Consider the following 23082-nt stretch of genomic DNA (forward strand, 5'->3'; position numbering starts at 1 on the left):
GAAGGGGATGATCATTACAAATTTTACCTAAATAAACAGGGTTTCTTAATGGTAACTCTTCAAGCTAAGTAAACAGATTGGTGTGGTAATGTCCTAAGCAATACTTAAATGTAACTGTTTAATAAATTGGTAAATTACTCATTTCATCTTAGAACAAAATGGTAATACTGCAGTAATAACCTAGTATATATTCTGTAAATATGAAGCATTATCACTTTAGCTCTGAAGAAATCACCACAGTGATATGTCAGCATTGATCTAAAACTGCAGCATTTTATCTCAAGTTTATTACCCATTTTTGAGAATTGCTGAGATTTTCAGAGCATAATGGCAATAAAAGAAGATTTTAAAAAGCGCTTAAATGTGCATAAGTTAATCAGAGGTATCCTCAGGGGGAAAAGGAAATTTGGTAAAACATGAATTATAAGCATCATTTAAACTTACTTTGGACACTAGAGATAATAAATGGCACCATAATTTAGAAATAGCTTTTAACATCAATGACTGTAAGAGGCACTTTACTGTTCATAAGAATTGCAAAGCAACGGTGCTGAGGCCAATTTTATTAGCCATTTTTTCCTTGATAAAAGCAATACAACCATTTCCAAAATGAGCAGACAGGAACAAGAGTTACGTGTTAATATGCAAAATGCATTTGAGTTGGTTTTTTCTTTTTTTTTTTTAAATAGCCAGCAATAAATTTACCAAAAGATACAGTCTGGAGACAATTGAATGATCATTGAAGAAGAATAAAGCCTGCTCAGAGTTTACATGTTTGGGAAGAGCGGATAAGAGGAGGGAAAGAGAATCGTTCATACATCCCTATTTACTGGGGAATGTCGCAGCACTTCCGAGCTCAGGGGAGCCGCCGTAAATCAGCGGAGGCAGCGCGGGTGGAACAAGGCTTCTCCTTGCTAACTTTTCCCAGCCGACGGCGCATGCCAGGCTCGGGGGCCCGCACAATGCCCTATTAACGCGCCCCTCTCCCTCGGCAGAGCCCCACAATGCAGCTTTCAGAGCCATCCCTTATCAGCCCTCGCACCAATAAATTTTGGCGAGGCAGGACAAGAGCGCCTTTGAGGAGCTGCAGCCCGCGCGTTACCGGGGTCCGGCTGTCCCGCCGCCGCTCCCGGGGAGCGGGAGCGGCCCGGGTGAGCTCAGACCCCCCTGCCCGAGGAGCGGGACCGGCCCGGGTGAGCTCAGACCCCCCTGCCCGAGGAGCGGGACCGGCCCGGGTGAGCTCAGACCCCCCTGCCCGAGGAGCGGGACCGGCCCCGGTGAGCTCAGACCCCCCTGCCCGGGGAGCGGGACCGGCCCGGGTGAGCTCAGACCCCCCTGCCCGGGGAGCGGGAGCGGCCCGGGTGAGCTCAGACCCCACTGCCCGGGGAGCGGAACTGGCCCCGGTGAGCTCAGACCCCCCTGCCCGAGGAGCGGGACCGGCCCCGGTGAGCTCAGACCCCACTGCCCGGGGAGCGGGACCGGCCCGGGTGAGCTCAGACCCCCCTGCCCGGGGAGCGGGACCGGCCCGGGTGAGCTCAGACCCCCCTGCCCGAGGAGCGGGACCGGCCCGGGTGAGCTCAGACCCCACTGCCCGGGGAGCGGGACCGGCCCGGGTGAGCTCAGACCCCACTGCCCGGGGAGCGGGACCGGCCCGGGTGAGCTCTGAGCCGCTCCCGGGGAGCGGGACCGGCCCGGGTGAGCTCAGACCCCCCTGCCCGAGGAGCGGGACCGGCCCGGGTGAGCTCAGACCCCACTGCCCGGGGAGCGGGACCGGCCCGGGTGAGCTCAGACCCCACTGCCCGGGGAGCGGGACCGGCCCGGGTGAGCTCTGAGCCGCCCCCGGGGAGCACGGGCCGGTATCCCCCCGAGCTCTGACCCCGCTCCGTGCCCGGCCCAGCAGCACAAAACATCCGGACTCGGCTTTACCCTGAGGCGCCACGCGTATGCTCATGGAACTGGCAAACAAACCCAGCTCAAGAATTAAAATTTAATTTAATTGGTTTCAGACTACCCCCGAGTCTCGAGAATAAGAGAGATTAATATTCTTGAGACTTTCCATGTCTGAAACATCCAGGATCCTTGACACGTGAAGTAGCCCTGCTTGGCAGATTGGGCTGTTAACGCTGAAACTCAGGAGAAAGCAAATATCTATATTTTAATTATTTTACTCCTGGCCACTTAGCATAATCAAGATCTAACTACAGTTCTTATCCCACACTGCCAAAACGACTCCTTCATGGTCTCAGAGCTGCTGGGAGCAGTCTCAGATCTCCAGTTTGTCCCCCACTAATTTCTGGGTTGTGATGTGGTTTCACACCATCCCAAGATAAAAAAAGGTCACTTGTATAATTTCCTAGGGAACCAAATTTAAGTCATTCTGGTAACAGACTAGTTGGCTAATTTTCGATGTTGGCAAGATTAATTCAGCCACTGGAAGAGCCACAGGACAAAACCTGAAGCTGTTCAAGAGAATATGGGAGGAGCAGGGAAGCATCACACTTATTCCTGAAAACATCCTCTGCTCCAGGACTTTGCCTTGGCTTCCAGCAAAGCACATTTCCAGCGGGAGAGATCCCTCTGGAAGTAAAGACAGAGGATGGAAGCAGTTTGTTAAGTTGAACAAAGAGAAACGAGGAGGTGATGTAAACCTGAGTCTCCTGTACTTTACTGCTCCTTTACTCAGCAGCATTGAGTAAACAAGTGTGCCATTGATTCCAAGGGCTAGAAGCTAGAATTATACAAATCTAGGGGAAAAAAACCAAACCAAACCAAAACAAACCAAAACAAAAACAACAAACAAACAAACAAAACAAACAAAAAACCCAGGAGCAATATATTAATTTTTATTGTGGCTGTGATTAAGTACTTAAATTTTGAATCGATTCTTCATCATTAGGGATATTTCATTCAAGACTGGATTACTATTTAAATGAATTATCTTAGCTCAAATAAGGCTTTATTTGGGAGAAATTTAATACCTGTATAATTAGACACTGAATTAAGATGACCTTGCCATGGAACAACTACATTTTAATTTACTCTTCATAATTAAAAGCAAATCTCTAAATACCTAAGGCTGATTTTTTTTTTTAACACCCATTTAAATCTTCCTATTGTTCTAGGCGAACATCTTAAAACGCCGGAGGTTGGTACCAAAAAACTTGTAACACTGAGATCCCTTGAAATCTGGAAATACATTTTTAATTAGAGAGCTCAGGTGCTATACTCCGTGAGCTGGGCAAGCACGGCTGAAGAGGCAAGCCTTGCAATCCTTTTTAGAAGCAGTTTAACACCGGAGGCATGGGGAGACAGGAGGATGGACAGACAGGCTGTGCCCCCCTGAAAGGTGCTGCACCCCCTCGAGCTCCCAGCAGGAGGAACAGCTCCTGTTTCACAGCTGGTTCCTGTGAAACCAGCTCTGCCATACCGTATCTGGCATCAAAAACAGCAACGTGGAGCTTGGCTTTTGCGCGAAGACAGCAACATTTCCAGCCTCTCTTTCCCCTCCCCATTAGCGGGGGGTTTGGCTGTCGCACTAGAAGCAAGCCTGCTATTTTAATGCCACCATAGAAGAAGGATCTGCGCGCTCGGGTCTGTGTTTGCTCCCTGCAGCTGTGTGCAGCTCAGCCCGAGGACATCCTCGGCAGCACCGCCCTCGAGGGCGCACGGAGCCCCGGGGAGAGCCGGAGCCGCTCCCGCCGGAGCCGCTCCCGCACGGCGCTCGCTCCAGACCAGCCTTTGGACCCGCCACCAGTGAAACCGAACGCATGCATTTATGAAGATGAAAACTCAAACTGAAACGTGCACTGAAAATTTGGCAACCAACGGGATTGTGAAATGGGGCCCGTGAGCCAGATTTTCAGTAAATCAGAACAGCTCTATGAACGCTCTATCCCAGCATACGAGGCATCGTCGAAGGGCTCCGAAAAGACCTGGGCAGCAAACATCACGACACAGCGAGTTCCTCATCTGCCCCGAATTTGACAGACCCTGATGTTCCTGGCACTTAAACAGAGAGAAGGGGGGAAATTCCCTCCTGGCTCTGCCTGGGCTACGGCAGGACTGATCGGGGGTACACAGCCCGAGTTTATTGGTGTTACTCAGAATTCACTTTGGCCTCTACACCAGAGCTGACTGTTGCTCGAGTACTTACTGAGCTCGGTGCAGAGGGCTGCATCCTCGGCTGCTTCAGTCGCTTTCAGCCCATTCACTCCCTGGCAAGAGCGATGCCAATTTCGATCAAACCCTATTGTACACTAATGACATTCAGGCGGCACCAGCCAAGCGCTGGGAGCAGCTGAGCTCTCCCACTGCCTGGTGGGTTCAGGAAGAGTTACAGGTGTAGGATTTGGCTTGGCTGCTTTGTTTTTGCCTCATCTATTTTCATACATGTTTGAGCCTTCCATGACACGTCACTGAATTCCAGTCACAAAAATTATCTTAAAGGAAATTTATTATTTTGGGATGAAGAAAAAAAAAATGCTGTTCTCTACCCAAGTGAAACCTATAAAAGGTACGAGCTTGACCCTTCCGCAGCTACTTTAAGAGCCCTCCTCCAGCACAGCCCGCATCAGTGGGTGTCAGTCTCCCTCCCTACCTGGGGGCAGCACTGGCCACCCCCCAGGGCTGGGCCACCCCTCCGGGGCTCGGATGCGGCGGAGCTCCCGCGGCAGCCGCGGGGGACGGGCACGCAGGCGGCCGAGCAGGTGGCTGCACATGCTGCCTCTCCCACCTGCTGCCCCGTGCCGAGACACAATGAACTTGTCAGGCCGTGCTATTGTCACCGAGAGCAGATGTCGGCTGGGCAGCGCGGCCCCGCTTCGCCCGGCCGTGCTCCAGCCGCTCGCTGCGAGGCGCTGCTGGAGCCGCTTCTCGGCGCTTCCTGTGGTTCGGGGGGGCTCGCCTGCGTTTCCTCGGGCCTCATTTCTCTCTCTTGCTTCCAGCCACTTTCTTCAGCTGTTCTGTAACCCCTGCTTACTTCACTCTGCGGGGTTTTTGGGTCCTTCTTGCCGAGTTTTACCCTGTTTGCTGTTTTCTGTCTTGCCCAGTGGCATGGTGATTTCTCCACGGAGCTGTCCCAGTGCTCGCTATCCAGTGGGACCCCAAAACACTGCACAGTGCCCTGTGCACTCTCTCCCTGCCCCTCAGCAGGAACTCATGCCGAGCGATTTCCATTTCTAAGGCAGTACCTGGTTGCTTGCTCACATACAGCCCCACTGCACTGAGGTTTTAAACAAAAAAATAAATTCCTTTTCCACCTGAAAGTCCAGCAGAGCCCCACGGCGCAGCTTCCCATTGCTCCAGGCATCCTCATGTCTCTTCCTCACCACTGCAGCTCTGCACAGTGCTTCCCCTGCTCTCTCCCAGGTGTTCCCATCACTCCCACTTCCAGCTTTGCTCTTGTTCATTCCTGGCTTTCTCCCTGCTTCTCAGTTTTCTGTGCACGCTCAGAGGTCTGGGATGTCTCCTTTCTCTGATCTCCCCCTGCAGCTTTCCCAGTTGCTACATTTCCATCCCTTCCTGCCCTCCAGTCCCACCAGCTTGTGCTCCATTCCCCTTCAACCCATCAGTTTTCTCACCTCAGTGCCACAACCGATGTGGTCAAAGTGTGGATCACACCTCGTGCATTTCTGCCTCTGCCCCATTGTTAATTTGAATTGATAAGAAGGAAAAGTCTTGGCCAGAGAAGAAGACAAGAGCAAAGCAACAAACTCCTCTGAGAAAATGAGCCAGCACTGTGGGAGGTGTTCCAGCTGCAGCTGGGAAACTGTGGCCTGGCATCCAAAGCAAGTGAGGAAGCAGAAGTAAACAGAGATGGATCAGACTGAGGGAGGGTCTCTTTTTTCCATCTGAACTAGTGAACAGTGATTTACGTTGTGCACATCAACCCAGTTTCCTCTGGTTTCGCTCCCAGCCATGGAAGTCTCATCTGTAGGACCACAAGTCTGGATGGACAAAGGACTGACAGACTCTGCTGTGTGTGGTGTGACAAAGGCCTTTGCAGACCTATCTGGGACTCTGCAGAGCAAACAGGGAAAACCAGTTGTTCATGTGAACCTTGAGCAGCACAGGGAGGTAAAAGCTTTAACAGGAAAGAGAGATTTGTGCCAGAAGGATCTCCCTCAGAGCAGTTTGACAGAGTCAGTCACACAGGGGTTGGAAGCTCCATCTAAGAATGTTTTTGGAAAACTGCCTGCAGTTTGAAGGAAAATCCTGATGTGAGGAAGGGTCACAGGCTGCTTTATTTTCCTGCCTTATTCCTTATGGCAGGGAGAAGGGGCAGTGGTTTCACCCAGCCCCTCCATGCAGCAAAAGTACATCTTTTCCCCTCTGAGCACTTGGCTGCAGACAGAGAAGGTCAGCTTCACAGAGATCAATGTAGGAAAGCCACGAGCATGACAAGGCAGAAAAAAAAACCCTAAACCCCTACAATTTCTACCCTTGATTTAGAGAAGGATCACATTTCAGATTTCCAAAAAAGGTCCTCCAAGCATTTATATCCTGAACACTTCACTTATTTCAGGTACTCCAAAATATTTCATCCCAGAAAGGGTGGAAAAAGCTTTTTCCCTGCTCAGGCTTTCAGAGACAGTCTCCTTTTTCACACCCACCATTGACCTCCTGCTGAATAAAGGGGACAAATTCGAGTTGAAAGCATTCCTGATGAACAGTCTGAGGATAGGGGAACCTCCACAGCCCATGACAGTCTGGAAGCAATGCTGGGTACAACAGCTGCTTCGCTGGAGCACCGAAAGGCAAAGCTCCCCAGTGCAACACGACAGCTTCAGCGAGCGAGTCCCCAACTGTGCAAACTGCTTTCAGAATCAATTACCCATCTCAGCTTCTCTGGGCAAGAAGCAACATCCCACTTTTTTTCCCCTTCCAACCCTACAAAAGAAAACAGAGCAACATTAGGGTGCCGTTTGAGCCCTGAAATGCTGAGGGGGTCTCTTGGCTCCAGGCAGAGAGCAACTATGCACCTGTGCAGAGAGGAAAGCTGGGAACAGAGGAAAGCTGGGAGCAGGGGACTCAGAAGCTGCCAAAGCTGATGGAAAATAAAGGCTGGGGAGCTGCACAACACCAGAAGTAGGCAGGCTGTGACCTGAGAGACAACAACATGTGCCTCAGCCAGGAGCAGAAAGGCAACATGGAGACAGGATGCCCACAGAAGACATGTCACAAGGACGAAAAAGAGTATTTTTAGAAATTCCAGGAAAAGCATGACTAAGTACTGCTTTGAAGTTCTACTCAGGAGCACAGATTAGGGTAATCCATGATGCAGGGTGCAGGACTGCAGCTCCCCATGTGCCAGAACCAAAACAAGATTAATTACCACAATTTCTCTGTTGCCTACAAAGGAACCATCTCCTACACATCACCCTGCAGATGCATCCACCTGCCTGCCCATGTGTCAACCTCAACAGTATAAAAGACATAAGAAAAGGGATTTGATGAAAGATCTAGAAGGATCACTGTTTCCTCTTCCCAGTCTACAGTATAAAAGACATAAGAAAAGGGATTTGATGAAAGATCTAGAAGGATCACTGTTTCCTCTTCCCAGTCTACAGTATAAAAGACATAAGAAAAGGGATTTGATGAAAGATCTAGAAGGATCACTGTTTCCTCTTCCCAGTCTACAGCTCTGTGACAGCTAAAGCATCCCCATCTTCTCTGTGCTGCTAGAGCCAGAATTGGGCACATCTCGGGGGGCAGGAGAAGAGCTGGCATGGAGGAACAGCACAACCTGGAGCCTCTGCCTGTGGGCTGCAGTCAGGAGGCTTCATCCCAGGTTGCCCTTGGAATACCTTTTGTCCAGATATAGAAACATTTTAGCTGTGCTAAAATTCCCTATTTTCCAGATGTCCAAGGGAAACACAGCTCAGGCCATGGTTCATGACATACCTACCTGCAGCAATGGCATGAGAGAAGCTACTGTCCCAGCCACTCCAGCCTCATGCCCTCCTGGCAGGGTGCCCACCTGGTGAGGCCCACAGCACATGCCCAGCCCTCACAGGTGCCCTCGGAGCTCTTGCTCCATTCCACCAGTCCAAGGGAGCTGAAGGCTTCTTTAATTATTAACTGTTTTGCTTTGGTTTCCCACTTTACTTGAGAGCATGGGCTCTCTGGAGGCCAGGAGCAGCCTAAGAGGGCAGCAGCCCTGGTGGGAGTAGCCCAGGACTGGCACCAGCCGTGCCCACCTGTGGCTGGCATTGCCCACAGGCTGCTCCCATCACCAGTAATGGGAACGGCATGTGCAGGTGAACAAGAGGCTGGAATGTCTTTACATTATTCCACCAATTGAGCTCTCAGGGTCGTGTCCTCAGCTGATGTAAAGCAGGGGAGATGCACAGAAGTTAATGGATCTTTGCTGATTTACACCCTCTGAAGGGCTGGCCCTCTGCCTTGTATAAAAGCTGCTGAACCGTTCCAGCAGCCCTGGTGTTTAACAGCTCCATACTGAGCCAGCCTTCTCTATCACTCCAGTCCATAAACCACAAGCTTTATTAACTAATAATTAGTCCTTCAGTTAAGTTTCAGGGTCATGTTTTAAGAACTGCTGCCCTTAGAGCTAGTGTGGAGTTTTGAAGAGACCTGAAGCAGTGGAGAGAAGCAGAGCAGAGGTGCTGCCAGGCTGCCCTGAAGATGCAGAGGGTCTTTCACAACCACGTTGGCACCCACTGCCCTGTGGAAGTACCTGGCAGTTCAGCACCTCGAATTCAAGCTGAGGGATCACTCTCGCAGACACAGAGGTGATTTTAGCCCCTTAATTTCAACAAGGCTCCTGAGCTGTGCAAAGATTAGTTTGGGTGCAAGTCTCTGCCTGACCAGGGCACAGTGTAAATGCTGGGGGACATCAAGCTATAAAGCAGGGCCCAAGTGCATGGAGCAGCTCTGGCACAGGTCAAGCAGGATGATTTGGGAGGACAGACTAACAGCTACCCTCATTTTTTTTTAGTTGTACATAATGACTAGTCAGAAAAATGCTGTGAAGCTGAGTCACATCCTTCCCTTGTGTGCTGCTCTCTGGACACCCTGGTGTCACAAGTGTCCTGAGATGAGTAACACACTAGTCCAGTTAGGAGGCTAAGCTTGGGAAGAATGGTGGATAAAGCTATGAATAAAATAAGACTTTTCTAATCATAGATTAAAACACAATTTCCCAAACATTAGCTTTAGCTAATGCTCCTCTTCTTCCTTCTCGATGTGAAGAACATCGAGTGCCTTTCTGCCACCAGAAGGAATAAAAGTTCTGTACAGAGCTGGGGAATCACAACAGCCTAGCACACAAATGTTCTCAACAAGGAATGTAATACGGGCAGCTCTCACTGAGACGGTTCTTGTGCAATAACTTAAACAGTACAGATTACTACTTGGGGAAATAAAAGAAAACATAACTTTGAAACTTGAAAAGCTCTTTCTTTGTTGTAATCAATTGCAATAATCCATGTCAGTGATTTAGATGAAGATCAACTTTACCTTTCTTTGCTGATGACACAAAACTAAGAGCAATAAAAAACTTAAGTGCATTTGTGCACAACTAATGGATTGGATGTGGCATGTGCCAATGGAAGTCGGTATGTATAATGCAGCATATACTGGATGCCAAATTAATGGTATCATTTGGGCATTCTGGAACACTTGTGGCATTGAGTTTAAGTCATTTAAGGAGTCTGGCAGGAATTGATGGCCTTCTGTTTTCAAAAGATTGAGGAAGCCTAGTACTTCTGTAGGCAAGCCATGGTATGAATTTTATCCCCGCTGTCCAGCTGCTACTCAATCCAAAGATGAGAGACAATAAAACCAAGGCAGTGAGATCATGCCTGGGATCCCTATTAAGAAATACAAGAATGCAGATTCACCTGAACAGAGAGCTGGGGGTTCAGGCACACAGATGATGGGCCAGATGGTCCAACCTCCTGCTAAATGTGAGGACCTTCACCAGGCCACAGGGCTCACACCAATTCACCATGGCACTGCTTCCTACTTGGATTAGTTCATTTAGGAGAAAACTGGTCATAGCACGGAGTGAAATGCATCTCACTGCCAATGTGCACCATCCAGAATTACCTGATGAGCTGCAGAGATTCATTCAGGGAGCTCAGATGTGCAGCAGAGTTGGAGACAGGGCAGTTTTCTCCCACCTGCCCATTCCAGCAAACTGGCCTAAGCTAGGGTGAGGCACAGGGACAGAGGAAGCTGGGTCTGATCCCTTGGTCCTGCCACTGGGCAGAGCAGCAGAAAAGGACCCAGCAAATTTCACATGCTGGTAATAACAAAGGTCCTGCTCTCTCTGCTTCTTCACGTGGAAGTGGGAGATGCTCCACAGAGGTGCAAAATCACTCCCTTGAACTCCCAGGAGGAAAATATTTGCAGGCTCAGCTCAGAACATCCATCAAGGACCAGCTCAGCACCCTTGATATCTGTGTAGATACTGCAGATGTTACAGGGAGATCTCTGGAATCCACTATCCACAGGCAGATTTCACTATTTGCTTTATTTTTATCTTTTGAAGAATGACCTAAGGTCTGAGCTTGTGAGGCTGTTTAGAGTCTGCCCAACTCAGCACAGCAGCAAGCTCAGGCTCCACTCAGTGAAGCACAGTCTGTGGATACCCAACACCACCTACACCAAAATGTCCAAGGCCAGGCTGGATGGGGCTTGGAGCAGTCTGGGCTATGGAAGGTGTCCCTGCCCATGGCAGGGGGTGGAACAGGACGAGCTTTAAGGCCCCTTCCAACCCAAACCATTCCATGATTCTGTGATCACACAGTTTGTGGGGCTGAGGTGGAGCACAGCTCACACCCCTCCTGCAGAAGTGTGGAAACTTCCATCTGTGCTGCCTGAAGAGCACAGATCCCTCTCAAATGTCTCTGCTTGGCACTCCCAGCATTTCCAGCTCTGGGCACAGCCTGCAAAGGACATGTGGACAGTTCTGAATGCAGAGATGCCTTTAGGCAGCTGGCTTATTTTGTAACAATGATCTGGGAAGACTATTTTATTTCTCATACTAAAATTAAATTAATGGGAGTATTTATCTAAATACCATTACTGCTCTGATCTTAACAACAGATTTTTAAGATATCTGAAATGTTTAGAAATGCTGAGACCCTCTCAAAAAGGGGAGAAAAGCACATAGGGGCCAAACTGCCACAAAGTGCACTATAGCTCTGCCCATCAAAGCCACCTGGGTGCCAATCAGGAGGCAAATCCAGATACCCAAAAACAAGTGGGCACCAAGTAGAAATATTTATTTTGCTGCTGAGTCACAAAAAAGATAGGAGCTTAAAAGACTCAAAAGACTGGGCAACGCACAGCATTGAAGGGAAATGCTCCAAATAGCCTAAACCAAGGGTGTAAATACCTCTTCCTCAAAAAATGCCCACCTGCACAGAAGCAAATACTTCACCCACCTGGTCCAACTCAGGCAGCACATAATCTACTGACTGAGGAGGAAGAGCTACATGAGCAAGTGCTCACCTGAGTGAGTCACAGCCCTTAAATTATTACTCCTCAGCAGAGGGGATGATTTTGGTGCAGAAATAAATGCTTCGGGGAAAGTTCAGAGGTGTGATGTAAATCTCAGTATTATTTATGTCATCTATAAATGAGCTAAATTATGACCTAGCTGAGCAAAACACTTTTGTAAACCAAGACATTGAATATTGTGTAGTTTGCATGTTTAACAGGACCAGGCTTTCATCACGGAGTGGAGGAGAGCTAATAACCCATTGATTTTAGGGCCCATTTAGGAAAAGAATTGCCTATACAGATTTGATCACCACGCATTACTTTGTAACATCTAATACCCTGGGCACAAAATAATGCTGAGAGAGGCAAATTGTGGAGCCATTTTTATCCAGAGTGTTTTTGCATGAGGGCATGGCACAGGGGCTGCTTTGCGCTGGGGCTCACAGCAAAGGCAGGAGGAGCTCTGAGGAGATGGTTGATGTTCCTCCAGTTTGCCAAGCTCTGCCTTCTGCATCCACCCACGGAGCTGCTCAGCCCTACCCGGGAGATCATTCACACAAACAATTAAGCAAAGCTTGGAAAACCACCTGTCCAAAATTAAGTCCCACTGACAGTTCTATAATCCTTAATTCTCATTGTATTTTTCCATCCTTGTTCAAGAAAGTGTTTCTGGGCTTAAAACTTCCAAACAGAGGAATTTGGGTACATAGAATGGGCTTTTCAAAACATAAATTCACAGAGGTATTTCACTTGCAGATTTAAGACTGCTTGGGAAAGATCCAAATGCTACGAATTATCAATTTCATAGCAGCATCAAGCATCAACAGATTAAAACTCAGCTTGATGGGAAGTGCAGCATCTTCAGCACTCTCAGACCACATCTCCATCATGACTTTCACTGCCTACCCTGAAACAGCCATGCTGCAGTACAGCTGCAGGAGCTTCTGCTGCCCTCACCTTGCCTGCACACCACTGATCTCTTCCAAGGCTGACTGGAGCACTTTAAGGAGTCTCCCACAGACGTAAAGGAGCATTTAGTGATGAGTGGGGGGGGGGGGGGGTGTGAGAGATAAACCATGCTCCCCACATGCTCCCCCACAGCTAGCCAGTGCCTGTGCTGCCAGAAGGGTGTTTCAGAAATTGGGAAGTCAAATGGCTGCCCATACACAACAGCTCGACTTAAGTTGTCGAGCACAGCCCAAGTGCAAAATGTGGACAGGACAATCAACAGGATCAGGACAACAGCCAGCCCACTCCCAAAATGTGTCCTCTCCTCCACCTGGCACTCAAATGCTTCACAATTACAATTCCTGGGATGAAAAGGCTCAAGCTGGTAGGGTCTAAAGTCTGTGCAAGTCCGTTCAGGCATCTCTCTCTCTCTCTCTATTGACAGACCTTCAGAGAGACACAGCAGGGATCGTCAGACAATCCTGTCACACCTGAACCAGGCCGGCAGGGAACACTGCTCTCATCCACATGGACAAATACCCTGTGTTTGTTCCAACTGGTGTTTCCCTGAGGCTCCTGTAAACACTGGATTAACTGGGCAGAGTAATTGGAGGTAACCCCCACTTGTGTCCCCCTCAGCACGGCCGCACACGTCGAACCCCTGTACCGCCCACGCACTCGTCGTAGGAGACACGGATGCACGCGGCAGCCTGCGTCCCTCGTCCTCAGCACAGCTCAAAATTCACCTCGAGACAGCTCCTCGGGAACAAAGACACCAGGCACAAACACCAGCAAGCCCAAGGCAGCTCCCGGGACATAAATCCTGCTATTTGATGACTACTCAGATGGTTGAAATGGAAGTTTGGTTGTGATTTATGAAATCCTTTGACAAATTGGGGTGCCCTGAGGCTCAATCTCGCTGCCTGTGGCACAGCCCATGGGCAGCAGTGGCGAGGGGACCTCCTGGGCTGTCCCTGCCGAGCTCAGACCCACTTGGCACTGCCGTTCATTACAGGGCTGTAAGCATCCCGTGGCTTTGCGCAGGATCCTCGCCCGTCACAAAGCCGGTTCCTGAAGAGCGCAGCAGCGTTTTGTTCTCCGCAAATACACTGCTCCTGGGCTTACAGCAGTTTGGGAAAAACTGCAGGGAAATCGGGAACGTAGAGGCTTGTAGTTGTGGGATGTTCGAGCAGTAAAAGAAAAACGATGTATTGAACTAAACGCACTTTACAGATGTTCGACGGTGCAGATAGAACGCAACACCAATACACACGTGAATATGTGTGCCCGTGTATTCCATCCCCATTCAGAGCCGGATTCTTCTCCGCTTTCACTGACACTGGGGGTTCTCGGGCTGTTCTGTGTACCGTACCCGTGGGCTCTCTCCCTCTGTGCCCGCATTGGGTGCTGATGTGGAGGGGAAGGCCGAGGGCCGGCAGCCCCGGCATGGCCGCGCAGCGAAGGGCGGTGGGATAACGAATGCACCGAACAGGGCCGGGCTGGGGCTGGGGCGCAGCAGTGGCGGGGAGCTGCTGGGGACAGAGGACCGGAGTGCGGCGGTCCCTCGCACTCCGTCGCCCGGTATAGATTTCCCCGTTGTTTTTAATTTTTTCCCCACCAGAGACCTCCCCTCGATCGGTGTTTCAGCTTAGGCGGCATATTCTGGCTGGCGGATGGCACCGGTCAGGCCCAGCACCATCATCCTGGTGTGACTGGATTTGGCCCTGCCGTGGGCCCTCCACAGCCTGCCCCCGACAAACCAAATCGACCGGAGCCCGTGCCCTGGTACCGCTGAGGAAAGAACCAGTTAGGGAAATTATTTTATCCATCCCTGGTCCTGTATGGCTGCCTGGTCCTTGACTGCCCTGCGCCGCAGCCGGGGCCGGGGCCGGGACGGGCGAGCCCGGGAATGGCGTTACACTCCTGCAGCCTCCCGGTGACCGGGGCCGGGCTGCGGCCGAGGCAGCGGCAGAGCCCCTCTCCCGGGAACGCGGCCACGGGAGCGCCGACTCCTGTCCGTGGCCGGTGGAAACCCGCCTGGTCGTGGCTGCTTTCTAAAAATGTCAGTTTTGCAGCTTCCTCCGTTGTTGGAGGCCGAGGTACCCGGGCCCGAGAACTATGGGAGGTCGTTCTTAAAAATCCCCCTGCACAACGGGGCTGGGGGCGAGGACCGGAGCCTCGGCCGCAGCCACCGCCGTCCCGCTGCCGGCGCAGAAAAGGCAGCAAAACGAAAACCACCGGGCTCCGCCGGCGGGCGAGTCGGGACCGCGTCGCTGATGGGGAGAAATTACCGGGGACCGGCGGGGCCTGCACCGGCGCCCGCTCCGGGGGACGACGGCCCCGCACTCCCCCCTCCCGGCCACCCCTCGCTCCCACGCGGCGCTGCCCACGGTGTCCCAAAGCCGGGATCGCTCCCGGTCGCTTCCCCCCGCACCGACGGAGAGCGGTAGCACCGCGCACAACCGCGCCGGCCCCGCCGCCACAGCCCCGCTCCGAGTCCGCCCGCCGTCCCGGCTCCACTCCCTGGTCCTCTGCCGCCCCCATTTCGGCTTCCCTCCTCCGTGGCAGCCGAGGCTCTGCGGCGGCCGCCGGCCACTGCCCGGCCCGCAGCGCCCGGCCCGGCGGGCTCGGCTCGGCTCTCCCCGGCGCAGCGGCAGGCAGAGAGCGGAGAGACATTTGTAAAGAAAACGTTTATTTACACGTCTCGGCAAGTACAAAGTATTATACATGGTCTGTGTCAACCCCAAATCTTCTTTATTATGAAACATAAGGCGCTTTCTCGAGAGCCGGTGGCGCAGGGAAGCGAGCGCTGTTTCGGGGCGCTAAAGCTCATCGGCTGGGAAGGTGAGGACAGAACGGCGTGTGGTGCCTGGAAGGAGCCCTTTTTACTACGGTGAATAAATTACAGCTGACATTAACTTCACCTGGGACAGATGGGAGCTACCGCTTTTCAGTTTAATAGGGTTTCCGAAGCTAATGAGTCATCACCGGCTCCACCGAGTCCCCTCCGCTAAGTGATAGGGAGGTATTTTTTCTTTACACTATCCTCAGAACAGGAAAAAAATAGCCTTTTGTTCCAAAGCCAACACAAAATACCTATGTTCAGATTTCGATATAAATAATCGAGGTTTTATATAATTCCATATTAATAGTGCCCAAAATCTCGATGCATAAATAAATTAAAGTATTAACACTTCTTACAAAAAGTGACATATTTCCCTTCCTAGTGGAACATCGACACAAATATACAAGCGGCTCCTCTCCGCGCCGGCCTCGGGGAAGCGGCTCCGGTCGGACCCGATCCCGGTGTCAGCCCCGCTGGCGCCACTCGCCGCCCCGCCACCCGCCCCGTCGGGGGAGCCGCGGCCCCGGGGCAGGGGGAGCCGCCGACCGCGCTCCGCGGGCCAGTCCGCTGCGTGCCCCGTCTGCTGGGCTCAGACGAGGGAGGTGACCGGGGGGATCTTGGCGCTCTCCTCCTCCCAGGGCTGCAGGTTCTGCAGCGCGAACAGCGACGAGTTGTGCAGGCACAGCGGGTCGGGCTGGATCGACTCGTTCAGCGACTTCTGGAAGGCGTCGTGCTGCAGCTGCAGCATCAGCCGGCTCGCCTGCTGCCGCTCGGCCTCCCGCTCCTCCGCCGTCTGCCGCCTGCCGGGGGACACGCTCAGCCCGCGCCCGGACACGAGGCACGCTCCGCCCGGGACTCCGCGGGGAGCGGCCGGCCCGGGATCGGGACCGGGGCCGGGGCCGGCCCGGTGGTCGCGGGAACCAGGCAGGGCGGCCGGCGCGTCCTTCCGGGGCCAGGCACCGCCGGGCGGCCACCGCTTGACCGACAACGGAGGGACTGTGGGCGGCGGGAAGAGCCTGGAAACCCGCCGTTACCCAGTAATCCCGTTTCCAAATATTCCCCCTTTTTCTCCCAACACTCCCTCGATTTTTTTTTTCAAATTGTTTCCCCGTTTCTTCAAAAAATTCCCCGTTATTTCGAAGAATCCCTCGTTTTTACTAACAATCCCCCGTTTTCCGAATGGGGGACTATCGAAAAAGAAATATATAACGATAATAACAATAATAATTATGATAGTATTATAATAAAAATTCACCCCAAACGGTTTGCCTGCTAGCAGCTGGCAAGGGGGACGACCCCGGCCGGAGCGGGACTCGCAGGGCGGCGGGCGGGGGACACCGCCGGGGGCAGCGGCAGGACGGGGCGGCTCCGGGGGCACGGGACTCACCGCCACTTGGTGCGCCGGTTCTGGAACCAGGTCTTCACCTGGGCGTCCGTCATCTTGAGGGACTTGGCGAGGGCAGCGCGCTCGGCCGAGGCCAGGTACTTCTGCCGATGGAAGCGCTTCTCCAGCTCGCAGATCTGCACCCGGGAGAAGGATGTCCGCGGTTTCTTGCGCTTCGGCGGAGTCCGGTTCTGGTAAGGATGCCCGATCCGCCGTGTCACGGTGAAGGGCGTCAGTGCCGCCGCCGCTGCCCGGGGGGGAAGCACAGGGGTCAGCCCCGCGCCCGCACGGTGCCGGCCGCCCCCCCCGGGCCGCCGCTCTGCCCGCCGGCCGCCCGCGCCCCGCCGGCCCCCGGAGGGACCGTGGCTCCCCGGGGTCCCGCTTCCACCTCTCATCGAAGAGCTACGGAGACGACCGGGGCCCGGCCGCCCCCCGGGTCGCCCCGCGCTATCCACGCCGTGAGGAGAGCGATTTTTCGCCTCGCTGTGAGCGCGGGGAAGGGAAGCATCCAGCGGCCGCCTTTGCTTTTATTCTTACTCGCATTACTGTTATTATTTCGTTTTATATTTTTTATTGGCCCTTTCGTTCGTTGTCGGGAGCCGGCTCGCGCGCTCCGCCCCGGCGCCTTACCTGTGAACCTGTCCTTGACGAAGCGCCTGCTGCTCTCCATCCAGGGGAAGTTGAGGCTGCCCAGACTGGGCACGGCAGGCATGGCCGGGATGGCGCTGGAGATGGGCGGCGGCACGGCCCCGGGGATGGGCCTGTGCGCCGGCACCCGGATCACGCCGGCCGGGGCCAGGCTGAGGTTCACACTGTACGATCCCGAGTCCTCGAAGGGCGCGGCGATGGCCGGGAAGGGGGCCGGCAGGGCCGGGTAGGGCGCACCGCCGCGGCCGCCAGGGCCGCCCAGGAAGGTCGCACCGTCGGGGCCCCGGGGGGGCGGCGGGGGAGCACTGTCCTGCTCGGGGCTGTTGAGGATCTGGTCGATGCCGAAGCTGATGGGCTCGTGCTGGTGTTGGCCCTGCGCCGGCCCCGGCGGGTCCATCCTCGGCGGGTCCATCCTCCGCCACCGCCGCCCTCGCGCCGCTGTGGAGGCGCCGCCACTCGCGCTGCGCTCGCGGCCCGGCCGGACCCGCCGCCGACACCAAACTTTGCGGAGCGCGCGCGCGCCGCCCCGTCACCGCCCGGGGGCCGCCGCGCGCCCCGCGCCGCGTGCGCCCCCGCCGCCGCCATTGGCCGCCGCCGCCCGCCCTCCGCGCGCCCATTGGCTGCCGACGCCCCGCACCGGCCTCGCGCCCGGGCGCGGGGGCCGCCGCCGCCGCGGTGACATCACAGGGGCGCGCGAACAATGGCCCCGCGCGGGGCGGGGGCGGGGCCGAGGGCCGCACGTCGGGGGCCCCGGCCCCGGCCCCGGCCCCGGCCCCGGCCCCGGCCCCCGCTCCACCACGGGCCCCGACGGCCCGAGGAAACCCTGCGAGGCGGGACTCCGTCCCTGCAGCCCGCGGCTGCCCAGGCCCCTGCCCCGACGGCAGCGCGGAGCGGCGGGCCGAGGCCGTTCCCGGGGCCGGCCTGGGGGGCGGCCGGAGCCCTGCAGGGCGAGATTCCGTTTGGGTTTTATTTATAGAGCCCGGCGCGGCTGCCGAGCGCGCTGGCAGCCGGTCCCTGACGGCCGAACGGGACTCAAGGCGTTAACAATTAAATAACGCTCGGTGCATTTACTTAGTTCTCTCTTATAAAGGGAAATGAAAACAGGGAATAGAATTTCCCTCTTAATAGAATGTAATGGCATTTGATCAGCACCTGGCAGGGCGAGCCCGGGATGCCGGAGCGGTGACAGGAAGGACTTGATTAGTTTTTAAACCTTTGTATTCAATTACCGCAACGTTCCCAATCGTTTCGCCGGCAGCGGCAGCGAGCGGGACGGACCTGCCAGGCACAGGCGCCGCGCTCGGGGCCCCCCAGCGGCACCTGCGGGCCCCGCTCCGCGCGGCTCTGCTCCGCGGCGGCCCCACGGCAAAAGAGGGGCCCGGTGTGCCTTTTTTGAGACCCCCGTGCTCTGCACGGCTCGCGGGGTTGGAGTAGGCTCCGGCCCCGACGAGGTCCGACGGCCGCGGCGAAGCTGCCGCCCGGAGCTCTCCGGCGCGGGCGCTGACGGAGGCGCGTCCCGGCCCCGGCCGTCGAGAGCGCCGAGGGACACCGGCCCCGCCTTGCCCGGCGGTCATTAACGCGACCAGTAAACGCCCAATCCCCCGGCGGGACCGCCGGATGCCACCCGCGGCCCCGGGCGGCCCTAATCGGATTGTCCCCGCTCGGTGCGACGGGCAGCGGAGCCGCCATCAGCCGCCGCTCCCCGGAGCGGAGCTAATCCGATTGAGGCGATCCCGCAAGCTGCAGAGGCCGCGGGCGCAGCGCCCTCGGGGCCCCGCTCCGGGCGGCCCGGCGGGGCGGGCGGGAGGCGACGGGGCGGGGGCAGAAGGGAAACGGAGAGGGGGGAAAAAAGGAAATTAAAAAAAAAAAAAAAGAGAGAAAAGGCAACCGGTGGAGGATAAATAAATAAATAAATAAATAAAGTGCCACCCAGTCCTGGATCAGGGCAGGCTTTGTTAGAGAAAATTGCAGCTCGATCTGCATAATGGGAGCTCAGGCTGCCCAAGGCGATCTTTTTATTGCGTGTGTGTCTGCTGTTATCAATTTTGTGAACGATTTCACAGGGAGCCTGGCAGACTTGAGCTGGAATAATATGCAAAGATGAGCTTTGAATAATGAATGATGTGCTTTTAAACCAATTCCAAAGTGTCTGTGATAGTACAATATGAAAAGGGGTGGTAAGTAATAGTATATTTAAAAGGCACTAGTATGTTTTTATTACTATATTTAAAAAGATATCTATATTATTTTTGTGAAATGGATAATATATCACAGAGTCTTTGATAATCAGCTAAACAATACATTTTTCTTTGAGAAAACTCTCCTGGTTTTACACAGTTAAATATAGAGTATCAGCGTACAGCTCTGTAACGCTCAGCTACCTTATTAAATATTAACGCTATTTTAATATTAGCTTTTAAATTTAATATGTTGACGTTGTGTAGTTTTACTTTAATTATGTTTTATAATTAATAACCCCGGACGTATGGTATCCTTAAATGCAGCTCTCCCGCAGCCGCGCCGTCTCCCTCGCCCCTCTGCGGGCGGGGGGCGCGCAGAGCCCGCGCAGAGCCCGCGCAGAGCCCGCGCAGGGCCTGCATAAGCCCTCACAACCGCGCAGAGCCTCCATAAACCCTCACAGCCGCGCAGAGCCCGCGCAGAGCCCGCATAAACCCCCTCACAACCGCGCAGAGCCCGCACAGCCACGCACAGCCCCGCGGCTCCTCCCGACCCAAAGTCCGCTTGCGCTATGGCAGGTGAGCGCTCCTTGGCTCCGTGCCGGGCTTCCCTCCCGGCCCCGCTCCGGATCCGCGGCCCCGCCGGCGCGGCCCTGCTGCGAGCCCCGGCAGTGCCAGGGCCGGCCTGCGGGGCGGTGCTGCTGCGCCGCTGGGAGTGCCCACCGGAACCCGGGCTACGCTGCAGCCCATCGGGGGGACTGAGCCCGCTCAGGGCTGGCTCCAGCGGCACAGAGAGGCAGCGGGACCCCCGGGCAGGCGCACGGCACCAGCAACCAGGCAGCTTCCCATCACAAGGAGTTGAGAGACCCAGCTGGGCTTTGGCCAGGCCCCAGCCATGGCACAGTAAAGCATGGCATGGCCTGGCCTTGGCCCTTGCATGGAGTGGCACAGAATAGCAGAGCCCATGGCTGTCATGGCACAGTGAGGCAGAGCATGCTCGGTGCCCAGCCTGGGAGTGCCAGCCACGAGCAGGCAGCTGCAGGTGCCTCTAACCCAGTGCACGGGCAGCAAGGGCTGGACAGCACCAGGGGACAGAGCCGGGCAGCACCAGGGGACAGAGCTGGACAGCACCAGGGGACAGTGCTGGACAGCATCAGGGGGACAGAGCTGGACAGCACCAGGGGATAGTGACAGACAGCACCAGGGGGACAGAGCTGGACAGCACCAGGGGATAGTGACAGACAGCACCAGGTGACAGAGCTGGACAGCACCAGGGGACAGTGCTGGACAGCACCAGGGGGACAGAGCTGGACAGCACCAGGGGATAGTGACAGCACCAGGGGACAGAGCTGGACATCATCCGGGGACAGTGCTGGACAGCATCAGGGGGACAGAGCTGGACAGCACCAGGGGACAGAGCTGGGCAGCACCAAGGGACAGTGCTGGACAGCACCAGGGGGACAGAGCTGGACAGCACCAGCGGGTGACCACTGGAGCCATGCAGGCAGGAGAGGGTTGGGAAGGGAGAGTTCTGGAGGTGTGTGGGAAGGCTGCTGTGGCATTGTCATTCCCTGTGAAATTCTGCTTTCAGAATTTCAGGTAATATCGTACAGGTATTAACAGATGTGGAGCCAAGTGTGTGATGCTGGCAGAGAGGAACACGGTGCAGCCCTGTCATGCTGGGGCACAGCTCCCTGGGCCTGTCAGGGACCGTGGCTGAGCCAGCTCTGCCAGGACGCCTGGGCACAGGGACTGACCAGGTCTGGAGAGCGCTGCTCCCAGGCACCTGCAGAGGTATGGGAGGTATGATGGGCCCCCCCTGGGTGGGGACAGAGTTAAGCAGGGAGAAAAGCAGCTAAAGCTGTGGAAGAGGAGTGACCACTCCCTGTCCCACTGGGCAGAAGAATCCCCTGTCCAGTCTGTCGCTGGGAGTCACTGGGGACAGAGATGTGGCAGCTCTCTCACTCATGCCTGAAACCCAGAGCTGCTCCCAGGCCTGGCTGCCAGGAGGTGACAAGAAGGGAATGTGCTGCAGCCTGTCATGGTCACCAGGTTTGGTAATGGTGTGCACAGGCATTCCTCAGCCCTAGGAATGTCCTCAGGATCAAAACAATGAGGGACCTGGAGGGAGGGTGTCCTTGCAGCACCATGTCCTCGCAGGACCCTTATCCTTGCAGGACCCCCACCATGTGCCTGACAGTAGCCAACGCCACCGTTCAGCTTTTAAAAAGTGCTTCCTGTAGCAGGAGATAATCAAACCACGTGATGAGCACTGCAAATAACCCCCTGCACCAGGAAGCAGTAGCAGATGCTGAGATGTTCCTGCTGTATCTCCAGAGTTCCTGCTGTGTCTCCTGTCTTTGGCAGCAGCTCTCAGGCTGGGCAAGGCCAGTCCTGTCCTCCACAGCCTTTTCTGGATGGATATTGCTGCATAAACCCCATATGGTTTGGAGTGATTACACAACTCATGTGGAATTCAGCACGACAGAGGACACACGTTGCTTTTCAGCCATAGCCCTAGAAGCTTCCTGTGCAGCTGGTGGGTGATGCTGGTGTTCATGCAGAAGAGGGACATGTGTGATCTCTGTCCTGGCATGAGCAGGGGAAGGGGAACAGGACAGCCAGGAGCAGCTTATGTGCTGCCTGAACTCTGCCTGTAGCCAGATGTGCCCAGCTGTGGAGGGCAGTGGCAGGCAAGGGCTGAGGTTTGTGCACCAAAGGGGGATGTGGTCCTGACCCTTGTACCTTCTGCAGGGCTCAGTGAGACCCTGGGGGTCCTCCTGGTCAGTGATGAGCCACCCTGAGTGGGGCCCACCATGGCCAACAGGCCAGCAGGCCCCAGGACAGAGCAGAGGCCTGGCTGCCCCATGCCAGTGATGGAGCAGGACCCTGGGTGCCAGCTGTGGCTGTGCTCTCATGGGGCAGCACCTGGCTCAGGCACTCAGCTCCTGGCTCTCAGCAGAGCTGACAAAAAGCCCCTTTTATTTTTTAACAAGGGTTAAATCAGCTGCTCTTTTTCTGAGGGAAGGGCTCCAATGCTGCAGAGCCAAAGGTCATTCCCCTCTGCCCCTTCCTTTGGGTTTGGAGGGCTGTGCCCCTCCTGCCTCCCCTCATCCCATGAAGGCAGAGGGGAGGGCAGGGTCATGGAGCTCTGCCCTCAGCAGCCTTTTCCCCATCAGAACAAGGGATATTCCCTATACCCCAAGATGGAGGAGATACCTGCCCCATAAGCCAAGGTCCAGACACACAGGCTCCAGCAAAACTCCCTGTCCTCCATGTCCCAGTGGGTGGAAGCAGTTAAACCCCACTCAGAGAGCCAATGCTAACAGGTTCTAAAGCCTCTGACAAATGAACATTCCTTAGTGGTTTCAATCCCTGTTCCAAAACACATCTCGGTGGGGTTGGTAACCTTAACTGTGATATTTAAAAAGCCAAAACTTTATTTCAGTTCAGAATCCATGCATTGTTCCACAAATGGCTGAGACTAGATGAGAAGGGGAGGCTTCAAGGGAGGTGCTGGGGAAGGAGCTACCCCTGAAAGGGCAGAGGGTGATGGGCAGATGGGGCTCCATTTCTTTCTGCCATCTTTAATAAAAGCAGACTGTAGTGAA

At 54.8% G+C, this 23082-nt stretch overlaps 1 protein-coding gene across 1 annotated transcript; it reads right to left on the reverse strand.

The window, feature by feature from the left end:
- Nucleotides 1-15851: 15851 nt before the first annotated feature.
- Nucleotides 15852-17706, reverse strand: TLX3 (T cell leukemia homeobox 3). Its single transcript, XM_054643105.1, has 3 exons — nucleotides 17277-17706; nucleotides 16650-16893; nucleotides 15852-16062 (listed from the first exon to the last, which is right to left on the reverse strand). The coding sequence occupies exons 1-3, from the start codon at nucleotides 17704-17706 to the stop codon at nucleotides 15852-15854; spliced, it is 885 nt and encodes a 294-aa protein (XP_054499080.1).
- Between the last annotated feature and the right edge of the window lie 5376 nt (nucleotides 17707-23082).

The sequence above is a fragment of the Agelaius phoeniceus genome, chromosome 15, assembly GCF_051311805.1.
Source record: "Agelaius phoeniceus isolate bAgePho1 chromosome 15, bAgePho1.hap1, whole genome shotgun sequence".
NCBI lineage: Eukaryota > Metazoa > Chordata > Aves > Passeriformes > Icteridae > Agelaius > Agelaius phoeniceus.

What these genes read in the sequence shown, in the direction of transcription:
- TLX3 (XM_054643105.1), bottom strand. Translation starts at nt 17,706, where the DNA reads ATGGACCCGCCGAGGATGGACCCGCCGGGGCCGGCGCAGGGCCAACAC. An exon ending in CGTCAAGGACAGGTTCACAG is followed by an intron (nt 16,894 to 17,276) that starts GTAAGGCGCCGG and finishes CCCCCCGGGCAG; the next exon opens with CGGCGGCGGCACTGACGCCC. An exon ending in AACCGGCGCACCAAGTGGCG is followed by an intron (nt 16,063 to 16,649) that starts GTGAGTCCCGTG and finishes GTCCCCCGGCAG; the next exon opens with GCGGCAGACGGCGGAGGAGC.